The 21,848-nt window shown below is 35.9% G+C and overlaps 1 protein-coding gene across 2 annotated transcripts; it reads left to right on the forward strand.

Annotated features, from left to right (window-relative positions):
• Positions 1-5: 5 nt before the first annotated feature.
• On the forward strand, positions 6-21,377 carry LOC105336237 (acyl-CoA dehydrogenase family member 10). Of its 2 annotated transcripts, XM_011440464.4 has the most exons (23): positions 6-128; positions 685-870; positions 1,268-1,416; positions 1,610-1,785; positions 2,016-2,190; positions 9,787-9,949; positions 10,295-10,389; positions 10,514-10,629; positions 11,118-11,299; positions 12,011-12,161; positions 12,259-12,404; positions 12,685-12,858; positions 16,437-16,619; positions 16,934-17,103; positions 17,532-17,672; positions 17,853-17,990; positions 18,092-18,182; positions 18,445-18,603; positions 18,881-19,053; positions 19,232-19,375; positions 19,490-19,567; positions 20,714-20,869; positions 21,035-21,377. In XM_011440464.4, the coding sequence occupies exons 2-22, from the start codon at positions 693-695 to the stop codon at positions 20,864-20,866; spliced, it is 3,135 nt and encodes a 1,044-aa protein (XP_011438766.3). In that variant the 5' UTR covers positions 6-128; positions 685-692; the 3' UTR covers positions 20,867-20,869; positions 21,035-21,377. The 2 variants fall into 2 exon arrangements, with proteins under 2 accessions (XP_011438766.3, XP_011438767.3); XM_011440465.4 differs by lacking the exon at positions 20,714-20,869 and having other exon boundaries at positions 21,035-21,375.
• Positions 21,378-21,848: the final 471 nt, after the last annotated feature.

Below are 21,848 nucleotides of genomic sequence, written 5' to 3' on the forward strand. Positions count from 1 at the left end.
ATCGGGATTCACATCCTTGAAAAGGGGGATAACTCTATAATAACATCCTACTTTTGGTTTTTTGAGTTTTGAGGTTCAGCTTCAAAGTTCAAGATTCCGCAGTACTTTCATTCGTGACATTTTGCTAGGTAGGAAACCGTGATATTATAGTGCATATTGAATTTCTCCATTAACTATTTGAAGCCAATCTTGTGACATCAATTTATAAAAAAGTTGCATGTAATTTTTTAGAACCACTGATAAGCAGACAATAGGCATGTTGGAAGTAAACGTTATATTTTTAAAAAAATGTGTATATATATATATATATATATATATATATATATATATATATATATATATATATATATATATATATATTCTCTTTAAAATTTTAAATACGCTAACGTATAGTACAGGAGATTATCTCTACATGTACTTTAATTTGTAGGCTAACTGTATGTTATCTCCAGTAGATATACAGGTATACAGAGGTCATCGATAAATATAATGCCTATGGTCAACATTTAACATTATCCAATCTGATACAGCAATGGGCAATTTACTCAAATATATGTTATAGCAGATTAAAATTAAAAAATCAATAGATTTCATTAGAACAAACTGACATTTTAGTGTATCATCAATAAAGTAATGAACAGATTTAGATGCATTATAATTAAAAAAATCTTTTTGATTGCATAGATGGAAGGATGTACAGATTGCCTCTACGCATACTAAGGGCCCCACATCTATTGGAGTCAGTCTATAGTTTATCACACAGAATTCAAGCTTCTTCAGTGATGGCTCACCGGAGATCGAAGACAACAAAAGCAGTCATATTTGACTTAGGTGGAGTTGTTGTGCCATCACCATTGGCAGCATTTATAGGTATACAGTATATGCACCAGTGAATTATATGTATTGTCTTGTTAAATGAGTTTTTTAATGGAAAATTTTAACACTATTTGCATTCTTTAACTGAAATAAGATGTACAGCACCATTCCAACATTAAGATTTTATGTTATCAATAGGTTAAACATCTTTGATTGCAAAGCATATCGAGAGACTATGACGTCAATAATCTAACGAAATGTCATAATATACCATTGTTTGTTCTGTTTAAATCCTTTCTGCATGATAGTATTTATCACAAAGTAATGCATATCATTTGAATTATAAAGTTGTTGAAATGAGAGTTGCATTTCTGAATATGGCTATAGAGGCTTTTTTGTACATGTATAATATTTTCTGCTGGAGAGTAAAGCAAATTTTATTTTGACACAGAGTATGAGAAGAAGTTGGGTCTCCCTAAAGGCAGTATCTCGCGGACTGTGGTAGAGAGTGGAGACAATGGGGCGTGGAATCAGCTGGAGCGTGGAGAGATCACTCTTTCAGAGTTTGCCGAAAAATTCAGCAATGAAGTTTCTAAAAGGGTAAAACATTTCTACAACTATATCGATAATCAAATTTTATGGTGGAAGTGATACTACAAATGTAATTTGGTATCTCATATATTTTTGTACAAAATGTATATGCATACGTTTATAAACACATATTATCAATCTAATTAATAAAATTGTTACATGTACAAAACAGGAGATGTTCATAAAACTGATTTTATTGTAGGCAGGGAAAAAAGCAGATATGTCAGGGCTGCTGAAGTTTGTGGGACAAAATCTGGCAATACCAAACCAGTCCATCATAGATGCAATAAAATGTCTGAGGATTGAGGGCATGAAAACGGCCCTATTAACCAATAACTGGAAGTGGGAGGATCGAGAATCAGACTGGAATATGCCGAGGTACATCAATGTATTGATTGACACAGTTTTATTTTCACTTTAGTTAAAAACAAACCTTCCAATATCTTTATTTTGATGGTCCAATGGATGTTTGGAATAAAGGAGCTAGAAAAAGGTTTGATAATTTTGTACAAATTCATTATAATTATGAAAAATCTTTTGAAAAATCTGCATTAGACCCCATGCATTCTCTGATGATAAAGCTTCCTCAAAAACTCTCTGAATTGCAGGGAATTGTTTGATGTAGTTGTTGAGTCCACTAAAGTGGGTTCCAGGAAACCGGAGCAAAGGATCTACGAAATCTGTCTACAGCAGCTGGATGTCAAACCAGAGGAGTCTGTGTTTCTAGATGATCTGGGTGTAAATCTAAAGGCAGCCAAACAATTAGGGATCAGAACCATTAAGGTGACACAAAAGAATTGAAATACACATTTATGTAGTGTAATTATGTTATAATTACTGCAAAAATGGAGCCATTATTTAAATTAGGTGTGTTATCATGCATTTCTTTTTACATTTCAGAATTTGCTCTTGTTTTAAAAGTTGGTACTATATTGATTGTATTTTATCGACATTGCTATTTCAATGCTTTTATGTACACAAATGGGTAATGTCAAGATAACTTGTTTATTTCTTTTCTTCTATTCTTTAATAATAAAGAACTTGATATTATCTTATGTTAAAATGTGTCACCGAGGGGGATTAGGGCACTATAGAATAAGGGGAATTAACTTGTATAGGCCCAACCCAAGAGACAGGGGGTCAGCCTAGTCAATAGGCTTAAATTGACCTCTAAGTCGAATATGCATAGAGCTATAACTCGAAGGCAGGTTTCACAATTTATTGATCAAGTGATTTTAATTAACTTATAAAATATCAACAATAATCAAATAAAATAAAGTCAAAATAGAACAGGATAAAAATAATTATTTCTTAAAAAAAAGCCAAATGAGTCAGGTTTGAATTTAGCTCAATGTTGCTTAGTCTACTGACGGACTGGTGGACAGTCAACTAGATAGTCAGTGTGAAGACATAAGCAACATGAGATAGTGGCCGAAAGTGTCTGACTGAATTGAATAAATTTCTAACTGTATTTATATTCTAAAAGATAATTAATAAAAGTGTGGTACATTACTCATGATAATTACTCAAAAAGCTTAAGAACAACTCAGAACAATTATATATAGACTACCGGTAATTGGGGATAATTAGCAGAGCAGACTGACTCTAGCTAATTACTTGTCATTTGGCATGAGTAAACTCTTAAACATATTTACACAAAATAACACACCATGACATATTTACTTGTCATTTGGCATGAGTAAACTCTTAAACATATTTACACAAAATAACACACCATGACATATTCCCCCCTGCTCGAAAATGTTTGTCCTCAAACATAATATTTACAAGTGAAAGTATATACAATAGTATAGTCTAGCTGAAAAAAATTTCAGTATGCAATACAAAACAAAAAAAACAAAAAAAAAAATAGTACTACATGGCAAACAAAATATTGGTTAATAGTACCTTTTGAAAGAAATTCATGGCATGAAAGAGTTAATAAATAATTGTTACTTAAGCCTAAAATAATGTAGATATAAGAAATAGTATGCGTGCACTCATACCATTCCTTGGATCTACTTTGTACTAAACTAAAGTTTGGTTCAAAAAATCAAAATAAAATTAAAGCAGATGAATTTCTTTACAAATGGTCAGGAAGGATTAAAATTACATCACACAGATATCAAAACATGACATAATATTGGAAGTTCCACATTGACATGAAGTTTGAGAACTACTGAGGGATGTCTAGTTCTTCACAATATTCACTCTTCAAATCCTCCAGGAGAAATGTAACAAGGCCAAATGGTACATCATTGAATGGAACCCACTTTGGTGGCACATAAGGATTTGCAAAACTCATTAAATACTGGGGTTCACTGTGTCGGCTGAATTGTACTTCGTGAATTTTGTGTCCTGTGACCATTTGCCAAAGCTCGCAGTTCTGTTCGGGTATCTTAAGGCGTTGATTACGAAGATGTTGGATGTCATTTTGTAGTATTTCTTCATCAAGTTGTTTGGACACGGACGAAATAAATTTACATGCATGGGAACTGGCTGATGTAAGTGGTTTCCATTTGGGATCCGAGGAACCAGTCTGAACCAGAAAGTAGGCTCGTCCGTTCATCATGCGTATGGCCCGTAATTCTTCTTTAAAGTTGAATGTTGTTCCACTCAAAACGTTAACAGAACTTGTCTGGGAATTATTGCTTTGGGATGACTTTTCTTCCTGGGGCTGTGGGTCTTGTTTGTTGAAGAACTTGTGTTTGGTCTGATGCAGAGGTCTCTTTCTCTTCTTTCCGCTCATGGTTCTGTCTGCATGAAATTGGCGTACTAAATGAGAAGGAATTTTGCATGGAAAATGCCATTCTGTATTTCCAGTCGAGAACTTAACTTTGTAGTAGAGTGTTCCATTTCCTCTGTTAGACGCTAAGAGCCGGTCAATCATGTCCTCCTTGAATGGTGTGCAGGAGCCTCGTTTGCAGTCTCTGCATGAAGGTCTGGTATCAGCAATAGGTGGATTTCTAGGTTGATTTAAGTGGTTGTTGCGTTGAATTTGTTGATCTGGTTGTGTCTTCTGACTTTGTTTCTGTGGTCTCCAATTGCTTTGCTGTTGGTTGGGTCTCTGTGGCTGCCTACTGTGTTGCTGTAAAGGCTGATTGTGCTGTAGGGGTTGATTTTGTTGCAGCTGATTCCTTTGCTGTGGCTGCTGATTCTGTTGTTGAGGAGGCTGATTATGTTGGTGTGGCTGCTGATTATGTTGCTGTGGCCGCTTATTCTGTCGTCTGTTCTGTCTTGGTGGTCTATTTTGCACTCTTGGTGGGTTGTTTGCTTGACTGGGTACTGCTGGTGCATTCTGTCTTGCTGGCTGAACAGTAGGTCTGCCTATGTTCTGGTCAAGTTCATCAGGATCAAGTTGAGCGTCGTCATTAGCATGTTCTGGAGGAGGGTTAGTCGGCCTGGTGAGAGGATCATGGTATGGTTTTAAACGATGGGCACTTACCAGTGACTTTACCTCTTTGTTGTTTGCACAATTCCTGATTTTGTATGTGTGATTTTGTCTGTTGACCATGGTGATGTAATATGGACCAACCCACTGGCGGTGTAGTTTTGGAGCGTTACCCACTGGAACTTTGGTGCAATATAACCAAACACGTTGAGTTGGGAAGAAGTCTGGTTCCTTAGCTGTCTGATCATATCGTTGTTTATTTCTTTCTTGGGCTAGTTTAATATTCTCGGAAGCAATCTTTCGTGTTCTTTCTAAATTTTGTAAAATTCGTCCAAGGAATATCTTTTGGTCCTGAGCCAAGTGTTCTTTTGGGACTAAGGAGGAATCAATAGGGAGGCACATCTCTCTTCCATAGAGCATGAAGTATGGTGAGAAATCAGTTGACTGAGTTGCAGGAGTTGCTCGGTATGCCATTCGGATCCCTGGGAGTAGAAGATCATCCCAGTCATCTTGCTGTCCTTTAGCATAGCAGCGTATAGCTTGGAGAATGACGGAGTTCATCCTTTCAACAGATCCATTGGTTTGCGGATGATAGGAGCTCGTTAAATGCCTTGTTATTTGGAACATCTCTGAGAGTGCCTTTACAAGATTGGAGACAAAATTCCTTCCGCGATCTGATATAAGTGTTCTTGGTGCTCCGTACCTAGTTATTATCTCCTTGTATAAGACTCTTGCAACTTCACTGGCTTCTTGAGTTCGCAATGGAAATGCTTCGCACCATTTGGAATAACTGTCCACAACCAGAAGAATATGCTTGTGTTTGTTAGGAGTTGTTGGAAGTCCACTTAAAATGTCCATATGCCACCTTCCAAATATATCATCACTTATTTGGGGCTTCAGAGGTGGACGCTTAGCACCGTAATTGCGTTTGCTTTGTTGACAAGTTTCACAGGTCTGAACATAGCGTTTTATATCATCATACATTGAGGGCCAGAAGTATTTATTGCGTAGTGCAGCATATGTTCTTTCAAATCCTTGATGACCACCACCAAGAATACAGTCGTGGTATGATCGCAGTACGTCATCACGCAGAATTCTTGGAACTGCAACTTGTTTCACTAAACGTTCTTGTTTTGGGACTTTCTTGCATCGTTTTGAGTAGAAATGTTTCAAGATCCCATCTTCAAGTTCGAAGTTGTAGGATTCAGCCACGATAGTTCTGGCAATCGCTGGATCATTGGGAAGTTCTTGGTTTAGTTTGTACTCATAGATTCCTTGAAAGTCAGGGCACTGTTGTTGCAAGTTTGCCATGTTCTGTAAAATAAGTTCTGGAGACGGCCTATCTTGTAAACTGGCAATTACATGTTCTTCTTCTTCCCCTGGATAGACTAGAACAGTTTCTGTGTGTTCCTTGTGATTGACATAGTAAAGATGTTCGCCCAGGTCAGGTGAATCTGTAGACGTATAATTGTCATGCTGTTGTCTGGATAAGCAGTCAGCTGGATTTTTGCTTCCATCACGGTGGACGATCTTGAAGTTGTAACCTTGAAGTAGAAGGCTCCATCTTCCAAGGCGACCTTGACAATCTCGGATCTTCTGCAGATATTTGACAGACACATTGTCAGTAAACACAGTGAATTCCTGGTTTGCCAAATAATGTTTGAAGTGCTGGATTCCCTCAACAAGGGCCAAAGCTTCTTTGTCTGTTATATGCCATTTTAATTCAGCACCATGAAGGGATCTACCTCCATATGCTATGGCATGTTCGCGTCCATTCTGGATTTGGCTGAGCACATATCCCATTGAGTATTCAGAGGCGTCTGTTGAAAGAATAAATGGCTTGTCAAAGTCTGGAAAAGCAAGGATTGGAGCAGTAACAAGTGCATTTTTCAAGGTGTCATATGCTTTCTGACAACTTAAAGTCCATTGAAACTTCACATTCTTCTTTAGTAGGGATGTTAATGGAGAAGCAATTTGGGCAAAGTCTTTGACGAATTTTCTGTAATAATTTGCCATGCCAAGGAAACTCTTCACTTGTTTGGTGTTTTGCGGGACTGGGAAAGTTTTAACTTTTTCTGTATTTTCTGGATTTACTCTTACTCCATGTTTTGAAATAATATGTCCTAAATATTTGACTTCTTTCTTTGCGAAGATGCACTTGGATGGATGTAATTTTAGATTTGCACTACGTAAGCTCGAAAACACTAGGTGAAGATGTTGTAAGTGTTCCTGAAAGTTCTTTGAGAATATTAGCACATCATCAATGTACACAAGAGCAACTTTGAAATTCAGATTCCGGAGCACTTTTGTCATCAGGCATTGGAAGGTCATTGGTGAGTTCATCATTCCAAAGGCCAGTCTATTAAATTCATACACTCCTTTGTGGGTAATGAAAGCACTCTTGTGTTTTGTAGTAGGGTCCAAAGGCACTTGCCAAAATCCAGATCGTAGGTCAAGTGTTGAGTAAATTTCTGGCTTGGCATCAGCTAAAGTGTCAAGAATATCCGACATGTGAGGAATTGTGAAAGACATAGGCTCTGTGATTCTGTTCAGTGCTCGAAAGTCAACACAGAAACGATATTCGTTGTTTCGCTTCTTTACTAGCACTACTGGGCTATGGAATGGTGAAGTGGATTCTTCAATGATGCCATGTTTTTCCATTTCATCAAGTTGTCGTTCTAACTCGGCTCGCATCTGCGGAGACTGGCGATAAGGCGCAGAACTGACCACTTTGTCACCTTTTGTATGGATAGTGTGATAGTGCATGTCTGTTTTCCCGAGTTCTGACAGATCCTTTGCAAAAATGTTTCTGTTTTGTGCTAGAAACTTGCAAAGTTGTTGTCGCTGCACACTGTCCAAGTCACAAGAGTCTAAATCAATTCCTATGTCAGACAAGATGCTCGCACAGTCTTTATCAAACTGTTCAATGTTTTCTGAGAGACTACACAGAAAGGCTGGTTCCTGCTGTTGGAGACAATGGACATCTTCAAAATTTACAGGTTGTGCGGCAGCAATTTGGAGGTTAGATTTTAAATAGACAGGAAGGTTGGTTGGATTTAAGACTCTGTAGATGCCGATTTGGTTATCATCTAGGTAGGTGACTGTTCTTCCTCCAGCTACAGAGAATTTTGATTGAAGAGTGTGACTAGGTTCTAAAATCACAGTTGCTCCAGGTGAGTAGTTTGGAATCTTGACAGGCAGAATTGTTTCTGAATGAGGTTCGAGAATGATGTGATTGACGGTCTCGGCCATTGTAGTAAATGTTCTTTGGTCACGAATGGTGGAGACAGTTACATGATCAGCACTTCCAGATTCACTTATGTAGTTGAGATTTTTCCCTGGAAATGGAATTGTTAATGTCATATTTTCAAAATCAGTCCTTATTTTGTTTTCTTGCAGGAAATCAAGTCCAAATATCACTTTCGAATGTAGGGTTTCAAACACTCTGAATTTTTGCTTCACTGTAATGTGTCCAAAAGTTACTTCCAGCATAATTTCTCCAAGAACAGGATGGACTTCTCCACAGACACCAACAGCACTAGTTATGGAGGATTCTTGTATGTCTCCATTATATTGTAATCGCTGTAATTGGTGTTGACTTATACAGCTAATGGAAGCTCCACTATCCACCAAGCACTTAATGGGTGTATTCTGTAGTTTGGCTTCGACAAAGTTCCTCTCCATGGCTGCAGTGAACTGTAATTCGGGTGTCCCTTGGGTCATGCAGGAAAGTTGAGAACATCTCCTCTTCTGACATAACCATCCCTGGGAAACCTTTCTTCGTCCCATGACTGACTTCAAGTTTAGAGCTAGTCTGAAACTATAAGAGAGTAGTCAGTATCATGGAAGCCGAGTTGGACTGAAATTTGCACTTCATTTACATTTCTCTAAGCAATTAACATAGAAGTCAGAGATGAAATGAACTTGAATTATCTACACAGTGTACATTTTTATTTCTCACACAATTGAAAGTGGAAAAATATCAACAAAGTTGTACTTATCTTTCAGTAGTGTAGCTCCCGTTTGGATAGGTCTGGCTCTATTTCATCTCCATCATGGAAGTACCTTTATAAACTAAACTATCCTGTCTATTGACTGTGCCTTCTAGCTATAGCATAAATCAACTATGCATACCCGGATTCTCCACCACATCTGTCACCGAGGGGGATTAGGGCACTATAGAATAAGGGGAATTAACTTGTATAGGCCCAACCCAAGAGACAGGGGGTCAGCCTAGTCAATAGGCTTAAATTGACCTCTAAGTCGAATATGCATAGAGCTATAACTCGAAGGCAGGTTTCACAATTTATTGATCAAGTGATTTTAATTAACTTATAAAATATCAACAATAATCAAATAAAATAAAGTCAAAATAGAACAGGATAAAAATAATTATTTCTTAAAAAAAAGCCAAATGAGTCAGGTTTGAATTTAGCTCAATGTTGCTTAGTCTACTGACGGACTGGTGGACAGTCAACTAGATAGTCAGTGTGAAGACATAAGCAACATGAGATAGTGGCCGAAAGTGTCTGACTGAATTGAATAAATTTCTAACTGTATTTATATTCTAAAAGATAATTAATAAAAGTGTGGTACATTACTCATGATAATTACTCAAAAAGCTTAAGAACAACTCAGAACAATTATATATAGACTACCGGTAATTGGGGATAATTAGCAGAGCAGACTGACTCTAGCTAATTACTTGTCATTTGGCATGAGTAAACTCTTAAACATATTTACAGAAAATAACACACCATGACATATTTACTTGTCATTTGGCATGAGTAAACTCTTAAACATATTTACACAAAATAACACACCATGACAAATGTACTGTTACCAAATTTGGTATCATCTGAAGAATTTTAAAACTTTTAGTTTTTATGAACAGTTAGTTAATGTATAAAAGAGAGTCCTTTTACACTTCATTACATCCATGTATATCTGTAGAGAAAGTAAAAACCTGACCAGTAAAACTTTTGCAGGTATCGGATCCGGACAAGGCTGTCCTTGACCTTGAACAGGAAGTTGGCGGGCTCTGCCTGCGGAGGTTTGTTGATGATACCACCACTGTACCGGAACATCTAAGGATTCCTCTTGACAGACTGGAGACTTACTTCAACCAACAGCTCAATATGCACTCCTCTGGTAGGGACATGTAGCTACACTTAGTCAAAATTTGTAAAGAAATTTTCAATGCATTCCATATTACGTAACTACACTTAGTCAAAATTTGTGAAGAATTTTTCAATGCATTCCATATTACATATACATTTTGTGTACATACAAAGACTTTCTAAACTACCAGGTTCAAGCCACCCAATGCATTTGTAGAATTCCAATGACCATGTGCTATGATTTGATTTGGTCGTGTTCTTCCTATTCAAACATTAATAAATAAAGAAGTGGTCTCATTTCCTGCATTTATTGCTATCATATTAATTGGCAAGTGCTTTGACTTAGGATGTTTTTGATAATCTCTTTGGTTTTCAGAACCTCCTGTCATCCGATGTTTCCAACATGGCCAGTCCAATCCGACATACTATGTATACTACGCAGACAAACACCTTGTTCTTCGTAAGAAACCAGTGAGTAAATTCCTACATCCCTTGGTTAATTTTTTTTTTGATATTTGTGAAAAGCTAATGTTTTACTTGTTGGGATAGCACTGTATTTTTTATGCTGAATAATGAAGTGATAATCTACTTGTAGCCTGGTAAACTCCTTCCCTCAGCTCATGCGGTGGAGCGAGAGTACCGCGTGATGAAAGCTGTGGGACAGTGTGGCGTTCCCATCCCTAGGATGTATGGGCTCTGTGAGGACAGTAGGTCAGTTAAACTTGTTCTTTTATTGGTGACAGTCGATCAGTCAAGTCTCATCCTTGTTCTCTGACTGTGATAGCCTTTGACCCTTTCAGGACAATGGGTCAGTATACTGTATTCCTTATTTTTTATGCGAGTACTTAATTCCGCGATTCAACCATTTTCCATCGAATCGCGGGAATATAAAATCACGAATGCCGAATTTGTATTGTAGTTTCATATTGTGAGAATATGACTGAAAAATAAAAGCGAAATTTTAAAATGCGCGAGATGTACTTCTTGCGATTTTATGCGGGTATTTATTCTAGCGTTTAATTAGGAATCTACAGTTATATACCCCTGATTTTGAATAACAGCATTAAGTATGTACATATCTAGGTTCTTATGATCATGATGTAGAACCCAGTGTCAGTAAAAATCCTTCTTTTATACTTTGACTCTAGACTGGAAGGTCATTTAACCTTTAGGGTTGTATTTTCAAATTCTGATTTCAGCGTGATTGGTACCCCATTCTATGTGATGGAGTATTGTAAGGGGCGGATCTTTAAAGCAGTGGAGTTACCTGGAATGACGAAGCAGGAGAGACGAGACATTTACATGGCTATGGCCGATACACTCTGTAAGATTCATAAAGTGGACATATCAAAGGCAGGACTGGATGATTATGGCAAAAAGGGTAGGAGAAAAAACTTAACAGGATTATAATAGTCTTCAGAAAATCAGATGTACAGAAAGCTGAATTATAATACTAGGAACTGTTGGTTTTTTGTTGTTGCTAAATCTACATGTATAAATATTGGAAGAGTATTCCTGATTATGACTTACACATCAAGTTTTATAACGTCATTATTATAAGGTTCAGTAAAATTTGTTTAGTACAGACTCGAATATAGCAAAATCTTGCAAGGAGCGAAGTTTTTTTTAGTCCTCTTTACAAATTTTTGTAAAATTTTATGGTTATCATGAATTCGGGTATAAACAAATTTACAGATATACTGAATGATTAATTGATTCATGCAGAGGTGAACAATGATGAATTTTAACACTTTTAATGAATTTCTTTACAATTTAAAAAGTTTGCACTACCATTTAACATAATAGTTTGAATGGATTTATTTTCACATAAATTCTTCAATTTATAATATGATTATTAAGGGTATTAAAAGAATGTATTTTCATTTGAAGCCTCAATTAGCAAAAGTTGTAGTGTGGTGAAAGAAAACATGATTATGGTGAATTCGCTAAAATTATTATTACGAATTGTTCTATGGATATAACAAATTACGGATATAACAAAGTCAATCCATTGGTCCCTAGGATTTTGTTATAACCAAGTTTTACTGCATGTACCGGTACATAAATTGAATAGTTTCATTTACTGCAATAGGGGGATATCTGAAGCGCAACCTCAACCGCTGGACCAAGCAGTATGAGGCCAGTAAGACAGAGGAAATAGAGGCCATGAACAAACTGATGGATTGGCTCAACAAACACATCCCAGAGAAAGAGGCTGTTACAATCGCTCATGGAGATTTCAGGTTCATTAAGTCTGTCTTATGTGTATATGTGTGTGAGAGAGAGAGAAAGAGAGAGAGAGAGAAAGAGAGAGATTAACCTTCATTTTTTTTTTTTTAGACTTGACAACCTGATTTTTCACCCGACGAAGCCTGAGGTGATTGGAGTACTTGACTGGGAGCTTTCTACAATAGGAGATCCTATAACAGACCTGGCAACAACCCTCATGAATTTCTACATGCCACCCAATTTTATCATGATCAAATGTAAGTTTTTCACTTTTACACATTTATAATCATGATTCTGTATATTTGCTGTGATCAAGTGATGGTAAAATTTGGATGAGGATTCTTATTACAGTCAAACTTTGTTTTTTCAAACTTTGAGATATCCAAGTATTCAAGATATCAAGGGTAAAATGCTTGAAAAAATAAGTGGTTGGTACTAACAAATCACTTAGACATATCCATTGTAATCAAGATATTGAAGTTCAACTGTATATCAGTTTTGTATTCATATCTAATACAATATTATGTTATATTACAGCTTTTAAGAACTTTGATGTGCCTTCACTGGGAATCCCCAGTGTTGAGGAATTCCATGCTATTTACTGTCAGAAGATGGGGATCCCCTCTGTTCCTTCCTGGGACTTTTACATTGCCTTTGGACTCTTCAGGTTTGCAGCTATTCTACAGGGTGTCTACAAACGAGCTATCTCAGGTAAATATGGATAACTACAAATGAATTATTTCTATATCTCATGTAATCTTTAAGGTGGAATAACACATCGTCACAAAATGGCTGACCTCTCATCGAAACGACATTTCATTCTATCAAAAGGATTTTATCGAAAGCAACATGTAACTTACTTCATAGCCGAGTGGATAACGTGTCAGGCTTGTGATCCGTACATCCCAAGTTCGAATCCCGCAGGGGCTTTTGCTATTACTTATTGTATTGAATTTTTTAGATATTAAATTTTTATCCCCAAACTGCAAATTGTTCACGTATTTGACATTTGTACAGTTTGTTTATTATCATATCTCTCATAATTAAATAATTTACTGTTCATTTGAGTGATTTTTCCTGGTGTGTTATTCCACCTTAATAGTCTCAGATACAAAGAGATATCTTGCATCATTCATTATGCACTGTTAATAAGGATGAAAGCAACATTTTGAAAGACATATGTCTTGGTATGATTCATGAGTCTTAAAGGATATCTGATCTTGTAGAATACACGAGTTGATAGAGTACCTGAGTTGATAGGATGTGTGAGTTGGTAGGATGCATGTACACAAATTGACAGAGTACATGAGTTGATAGGATATGTGAATTAGTAGGATAAACGAACTGATAGACTACATAAGTTGATAGGATACATAAGTTGGTAGGATACATGAGTTGATAGGGTACATGAGTTGATGGGATATGTGAATTGATAGGATACACGAGTTGATAGGGTATATGAGTTGACATGAGTTGATATGATATGTGAGTTGATAGATAGGATATGAGTTTTACATGTAAGGATACATGAAATAGTAGGATACATTTTTTTAACTGTAGCATACATGCATTTTACATTGAAATAAACAGTTATCCCTTTAGACATTATGAAAACAAGATTAGTAAGCATTCTTTTGATAGACTTGATAATCACAAACTATGATAAAAAAAAATCACACATCCAAATATCAGTTAAAAATGCTGCATGATGTATAGTGCACATCTGATTAGAAACAAATTAAAATATGGATCAGAAATAAGACACAATATTTTATGCAATAAAAAGGGGAGGTTAATATAGCAAAAATGTTGAAAGAAAACAAAATATATCTATACTTATAAATAAAGACATTTTGCCAATTAACTATGAAATGCCTGCACCAGAGTAACTGCTGACACCTTTTAGTATTTCATTACATGTGAGATGGTGTCTGTAAGCTATAATTGAATTTTTTTTTATAAGTAATATTGAGAAATGAATTAAAAACCTACTTTCATTTTTGATAAACCAGCCTAAAATAGCAAATATGAGAGTAAGGTGGTGGACACGCTTTTGCAGATCCAAGTCAGGGGGAATTTGCATTGAAAATAAATGCTTGCAATGAAATACATGTAATATTGAATAATTACATATTGGGTTACTATATTTACAGGTATCTTATTTAAGATATACATAGAAAATAAGATATTGACAGATGTAGAGTAAACAAAATGAGCCAATTCATTTCTTGAACATGCGATTTTAGTTTGATGGAAAGAACTTTCCAGAACAGGGTAACCAAGAACAGGGTTGACTAATTTAATTACGTCATGGTGGAAAGTGTTGGGAGAGTTAATCATTAGGCAGTTACCTTGAATCTGACAACTTTGGTATAAGTTATGCAAATAAATATGTACATATACCAGTGTTTTTAAGGTGATATGGGACACCTCCAAGTTGTGATGTATTAATAATAGAAGTAAACAATAAAAATAAGTATAATTTTATAAATAGTCTCTCTCCAAGAATTACTTTAACAGCTTAGCAGAGTGGGTTAGACGATTCACTACGGATCTGTAAGTCATGAGTTCGAATCCCGCAGGTCTTTAAAATTACCCTTCAAAAGTTTTTAAAACATACTTTTTGGTAAATTATTGAAAAAAATTTAAAAATTCTAATCTGTGAAAGCATTTTATTTATGATGTATTTTAATCCACATCAATATCCACAGATGTCCCATACCATCTTAAATTATGTTCAATTTTATACAACTACAGATTGGTACATATAGAAACCTTATGCATTATTTACAACGAATAAATGATGTAGACAGGAAAGGTAAATGGGGGTGGGGGTGGGGGGTGGGTGACAGTCTTTTATCTAAAATTTGTATTTGGGACAGTGATAAAAGATATACATGTCGTGAGATTTTACCTCATGAACAAAGTTAAGAAAAGAGATATGATGCACTATATACCCATGCACTCCCTACAGGAAAAAAGTATGAATCATATCTGTATTACTTTAGACAAAGTGGAAGTTTTCTGCTCCAACACCTTTATACCTGTCGGTAATATATACAGTAAAACACGCTTATAACGAAGTCCCAGGGACAGGCAATTTAACTTCGTTATAAGCGTAATTCGTTATAACCGTCAAGTTTACAACATGAAATAGAGACTTGGGGAATGAAATTCACTTCGCTGTAAGCGTCAATTCATTATAAGCGTGTTCGCTATAACCGTGTTTTACTGTATACTGGTTATACTGGTAAACAGGTTTTGTAGTTGGAATTAGATACATATTCAAAGGATATTAAACAGATATAAGTTTATTTAAATAGCTACTTCCAGTATTGTGTAATTTAAAGTAAATATTATGTGTATGTATCTGTATAACCAATACACCATATCTTGTTATCAACCTGTACTTGTACCTAAATTTTCACCTGGGTTGAATATCTAGGTCATGTCGGTAATCAGACTGTCCTTCTTCAGGTAAGACATACACCTGTTATATTGTTCTTTCTCTCTGCTAAAATTAGGTGCCAGAAGAAGTAACTCGGCCATGATGATTGGCAAGTGTCCTATTGCTCATGGTAATAGAAAAAATCCTTCCTACCAATATTGTACAGTGGTTTGATTATAGTATGTACCGGTAATCTCTTCAAGCAACACTGTCAGCAAAGAGAGCAAGCCTATACAGAGTTCTAAGACTGTTCTGTCAGTTATTTGAGTTTTCCTCTTCTCCCCTATTTTTAAAACCTGTACACATGAGCTCCAAAGATCATTTACCGGTTTAGTGTCTGACCTTTTACTTTGGTGATGAAAAGAGACCTGTACAAGTTGTTATCAAAATACATGTATAAATATGCACATCAATATAATTGGTCAGAATTCAATATCCTTTGTACATTGATTAGACTTCAGTACCAGAAGGAAATGGTGAAAATAATTACCTTAAGTTAGATTGAAGTAAGTGTAGATTATTGAAGTTATGAAGGAAATGGTAAAACACATATTTCCAAATAAGAACAAAATTGACCAGACATCCCTTTTGTGGGAGGCTGACTCTTGAAAAAAATGATATGTCTCTGAAAATTGAATGAAGAAGGAAGAAATAAAAATGTAGAAGGGGGTCTAGGGGTCTTGCTTATAGCTACAATATGTTTGAAATGCAATAATAGCCGGGTAATTAAGGCATTATAGGCAGGTGAATTCCCCACCCCTCGGTTCTTAGAGACAACTCTGGTTTAATTAACATTATGTGCTTGAAATACCTGTGTGTAGAGTTGGTCATGTATTAACAGGACAAGGTAGCTCTCCCAATTCCAAGTTGGTCGGAGAATTTGCCAAGCTGATGGCTGAGGAGGGCTGGAAGATTGCCTCTAACAGTAAGCTGCCACCTACACTGTCTGCTACTGGTGGGGGGATGCAGCCGCAAAACGCTGGGGGAAAGAGAAACAACAGCACTGGCCCTGGGGAAACCACCAGTAAGAAATCTTCAAAATTAAATGACACAGACATTGCTTATACTTTCATGAGATTGTGGACATAATGCTTACTGTACAGGTAGTTGATAGTTGTATCAAGTTTGATATAACTTTATATTTATTCTTTATACTCTACTGTTTTACTTGCTTCATAATTGTTATGAATTTATTGTGATGGTATATGCACTTATAAAGCTTTGAAGTCTATTTAATCTCTATAACATGTACTATAAAAAAAACATACAATGAAATTATCTGGAATATTATAGAAGTCCACCAAAGCTCGGTTTACCATTGCATGATCTTTTTTACAGGTAATATGGCTGTATCCCCCGATGGATTGTCTCCTAGGGCTAAGAATATCTACGATCGGGTCAAGGACTTCATAGAGAAAGAGGTCAAACCCACCGAGAAGCAGGTGATAGATTTCTATAAGGAGGAGCAGAATCGTTGGAAAGTCTGCCCAATCATCACAGAGCTCAAGGTATTGATGAATGATATAAACAAGTTGATAAATATAAGCTGTTTGTAAAGGGTAGTGATGCATATACTGAAAATTTCTTATTAAACGTGAGGAATCACGAGAAGCAGTCCTCGCAGATTTTAAAATCTTGCTCTTATATTTCAGACAGTTTTGAGCAATGTGAAATCATAAAAAAAATTGGTGCTCATGATTTTACATTCTCGCGATTTGATGCAAAACAGCAGAATTGTGGAATTAAGTACTCACATAAAATGAAGAATTTACAGTAGATAATATGAAACCCTAACATTTTATGTAAAGAAATTGCAAGTGGTAAAATCTTGTAACTACAAGATACATACACATAATTATAAATATCTATTTAATCTCTAGATTTATTACCAGATTTGTTGTTTGAAATCAAAGCCAAGTTTGCTGTCTCTGTCTAGGCAAAAGCCAAAGCAGCTGGTTTGTGGAACTTGTTTCTTCCCAAAGAATCGGACCCAGGTATGAAGTACGGTGCTGGCCTCAGTAATCTGGAGTATGCCTTTATGTGCGAGGAGATGGGCAAATCTCCAATAGCACCAGAGGTTAGCTTCCATCTTTTCTCTTTTGTTCACTTTTGGTGTGACTCTTGAATAAATCTGCCTATATATTAGTAATAAAACAAAGGTGCTTGTTTTGATATAAAATATTTGGCATGCATCAATTATTAGCAGTATCATTTTCTTTCCAAACTATCTATAATAAATTTGTTTGCTTTCATCCAGGTGTTTAACTGTCAGGCCCCAGATACAGGTAACATGGAGGTGATAGTCAGGTACGGAACAGAGGAACAGAAGCGACAGTGGTTAACTCCCCTGCTGAATGGAGAAATGAAGTCTTGCTTTGGGATGACCGAGCCACAGGTATATTTATCAGGAGAGAGAGAGAGAGAGAGAGAGAGAGATGAGATATTTTTCCTCATTTTGTGGTAATTTGTTTAGTGACTGACTACTGTTGTTGACAGGTTGCCTCATCTGATGCCACAAACATTGAAGCCTCCATAATCAGGGAGGGGGACCATTACGTTATCAATGGACACAAATGGTGGACTTCAGGTAATGTAAGGTCATGTATACTTTTTATCTGCTATTATCGGTACATGTTACATACTGATGTACATTTTCTGCAGCTGTGATAAATTTTGTACCAGTGTGTATATTGAAAACTTGATTATCAAGTGATTATGCAGATTTTTGAATTGTGTTTAACAGGCAGATTAAATAATACTGGACAGACAATCATTAAACTCCCAGAAACAAGAATGTTCATAGTTCAGAGCAGGTATATATGTGAAATATATATATCGGATTTCTACAGGTGCTTTACACCCGGACTGCAAAGTCTGTGTGTTCATGGGGAAGACAGACAAGTCAGCCTCCACCCACAAACAACAGAGTATGATCCTGGTCCCCATGGATGCCCCGGGGGTCAAGATTGTCCGACCCCTCACTGTGTTTGGTTATCTAGACTACCCAGGTCAGTTAAACATCAAATATTATAATTTTGTTCATAACCATAACAACTGCATTTGACGTGCATGCATGGATCTAGATGAGGTCATGGGGGTCAGGCCTCCCAGGAATATTCAGACTTACTTAATAAATTCACATTAAAAAATATCTGATAACAGAACTTGTGCAAAAAAACACCAGAACTATTTCTCAGACAATGTATGGATCCACACTTGAAGTAACTTTAAATGACATAGAATTATAAGTACATTGTGTATAAACTGTTCATTTTCAAATGATAGCTGGACATGCAGAGGTGCTGTTTGAGAATGTGAAGGTTCCCCTTGGCAACATGTTGCTTGGAGAGGGGCGTGGCTTTGAGATTGCTCAAGGTCGCCTGGGTCCTGGCAGGATTCATCACTGCATGAGACTGATCGGCAATTCTGAGCGAGCTCTAGAGATGATGCTGGAACGAGTAGGTCTTACTTATAATTAAACATGCATTATTATGTCACAATCAAATTTTTAAAAGTAGACTGCACTGAGAAAAAATTTATCCATTGTAATGTCTTTAATAATTATAGATTTTTTAGAGGTGAAAAAAAATTCCATTGTAAAAGAAATACTTAACAGCCATTTTTTATTGAATTTAGACACAGAACAGGGTTGCATTTGGTAAGCCTTTAGCAGCACAGGGGACCATACAACAGGATGTGGCCAAGTCCAGGATAGAGATAGAACAGACTCGTCTATTGGTGTTTAAAGCTGCTCACATGATGGATATCTATGGCAACAAGGTAACCTAAGTTTTCATTATATATATATATATATATATATATATATATATAATCTCATAAAAAGTGTACACCATGAAATAACTTGCATGTGCTTTCTTTTCTTATTTTTAAAAGGTCGCAGCTCCAGAAATAGCCATGATCAAAGTAGCAGGTCCAAATATGGCACAGCGGGTCATTGATCGTGCAATTCAGGTCAGTACTTTTAATAGTACATAGCTCGAATTTACATGTATACACCACAATTGCACCAGGATAAATGGTATTTCCCGAATCCTCAAATATATACGCATCATTAAAGCTGAACACTGCTCGTAAATAGGCACCGTCTCTTTCATCACTGATGTCCCTACCACCCCTATATAAGGCACAGACGTCTAAACAGTTCAAAGTACTTTGCTGTAGATGTCTCACCTGTGTGAATTTATCAAATTTTACGCACTTTTTTTCAAGCTAGGAGAATACTAACATCAAATAAGTTGGTCAATGCATTATTTACAAACAGAATATGCACATAGAATAAGAAATAAATGCATAAAATCGAAAGATTACAAAAGGAATACTACACGTTGGCGACAAGTTTCAGGTGTGCAATCGGGTGTAACGGAATGGAAGGGTTTATATATACCAGGTATCTGTGTGACGGCGACTATTTACAAGCAGTGTTAAGCTTTAATGTTTATAGTTAAACCATCCAATACTTTGACATTTTTCATATTTTGTTGTTTTACCTCTCAATACTCAAGAATTTTTTAGCATTAGAAAATTGAAGATTTATTTTCCCTTAGAGAATATAACATATATTCCTGATTTAAGTAAGAGTTTAATGTTTAAATTTGGCCATAGAATTGTCCATAACTCAATACTCAAACTAACAAAGTTTTGGGGGGGAATACATCATGCATGTCAGATCCCTTTTTATAAATAAGGTTGAGTCCTTCTTAGACCTATCTAGTTCTTTATATATTTTTATTTATTCATCACATTTTTACCATCTTAACCTCCATGTAATTTTGAAGAGGAAGGATACATGGTGTATAAAGTGAATTGATTGAAGAAGGGTATTTGGGTCAACCATGAACAAACCACATACAAATAAATTAAATATGTAATAAAACAGTACAGAATGGGATAACCTTTTAGAGAATGAACAAGCTAAGCTAATGATGAAATATTCTCATCTCAACACCGATACATCCCAATTTTTGAAATTGACAAAAAATCATTTCTGCCATGACACCTAGATTTGCATTATATCCAATTATCAATTGTATTGTATAAATACCCTTGAAATACTTGAACAAGCAACTGAGGTATGATTGTTAACTGGTTCCCTTCTAGGCCCACGGAGGAGCAGGGTTGAGCGACGATTTTCTTCTTGCCGGAATGTTTTCCTGGGCTCGAGTTCTGCGGCTAGCAGATGGCCCAGATGAAGTTCATCTACGAAGTGTCGCTCGTCAGGAGTACAGAAAGCATAATTTAGCAAAACTTTGAAAGGTGCCAATTTTCATGTTTTCAGGACACATCCAGCAGTTTTTATTTAGTACAGTAAACATATTCAGTTTAATGTATATGCTATTTGCCAGTATATAGTCTATGTTTTAATGAATTAGAGTTTTAATCATTTTTTTTTGTGTCTACGACTTCTGTTTCTGATTTCAGGTCCATGGTGGCGGCGGTGTATCCGACGACTTCTGTTTAGCTCATTTGTACGCTAAGGCGAGGGTGTTACGCTTGGCAGACGGACCCGATGAAGTTCATCTTAGGCAAATTGCCAAGATTGAGTACAGAAAGGCCAGATTATAATGAATACAAACTCAAACTGTTGAACAATAACGTGACTGTGATTATTATACACTGTGATCAATAAGGATGGTTATATCATGCAATGAACTCTGAAATTACTGTAACCATGTACATGAATGAAGACATTTTTTATACAAATACAAATGTATATTGATTTTTGCCTTGTATTAATTGTTTATTAAAAATAAAATTTTGTATACTGATAAAATGACTCGCTTGGAGGTTAAAGTGTCCTTCTTTAGTTTTCATTGAGCATACTGGTAATTTTCTGCATTCCTATATAATACTGCGTATTTACTTCTATCAAGGGATTGTTTTGATATTACCATTTATGAAAATGAGCACAATAAAGCGAAATACATTTTTTTACATTAATTTTTTTTTCACCATTCTGTAGGTGAGCATTGATAATTATGCAATAAGAAGAAAAAAGAGTACGCCTTGGTAATTTTACTAACAGAAATTATCTTATATCGGGATTATTCTTCTAACCTTTTTTTAATGAATCCATTATACCAATCTTTGTTTGTAATACATGTACTTTAATAGCAAAATTTTGTGCACTTTGATATTTTGAGATAATCCCTTATATGTTTCTTACATATCAGGTAGAAAATGATATTGCTAATCACAGACTACAATAAGAAAAATCCCTATATTAAATTGTAGT

The sequence above is a fragment of the Magallana gigas genome, chromosome 3 (genome assembly GCF_963853765.1).
Source record: "Magallana gigas chromosome 3, xbMagGiga1.1, whole genome shotgun sequence".
Lineage (NCBI taxonomy): Eukaryota > Metazoa > Mollusca > Bivalvia > Ostreida > Ostreidae > Magallana > Magallana gigas.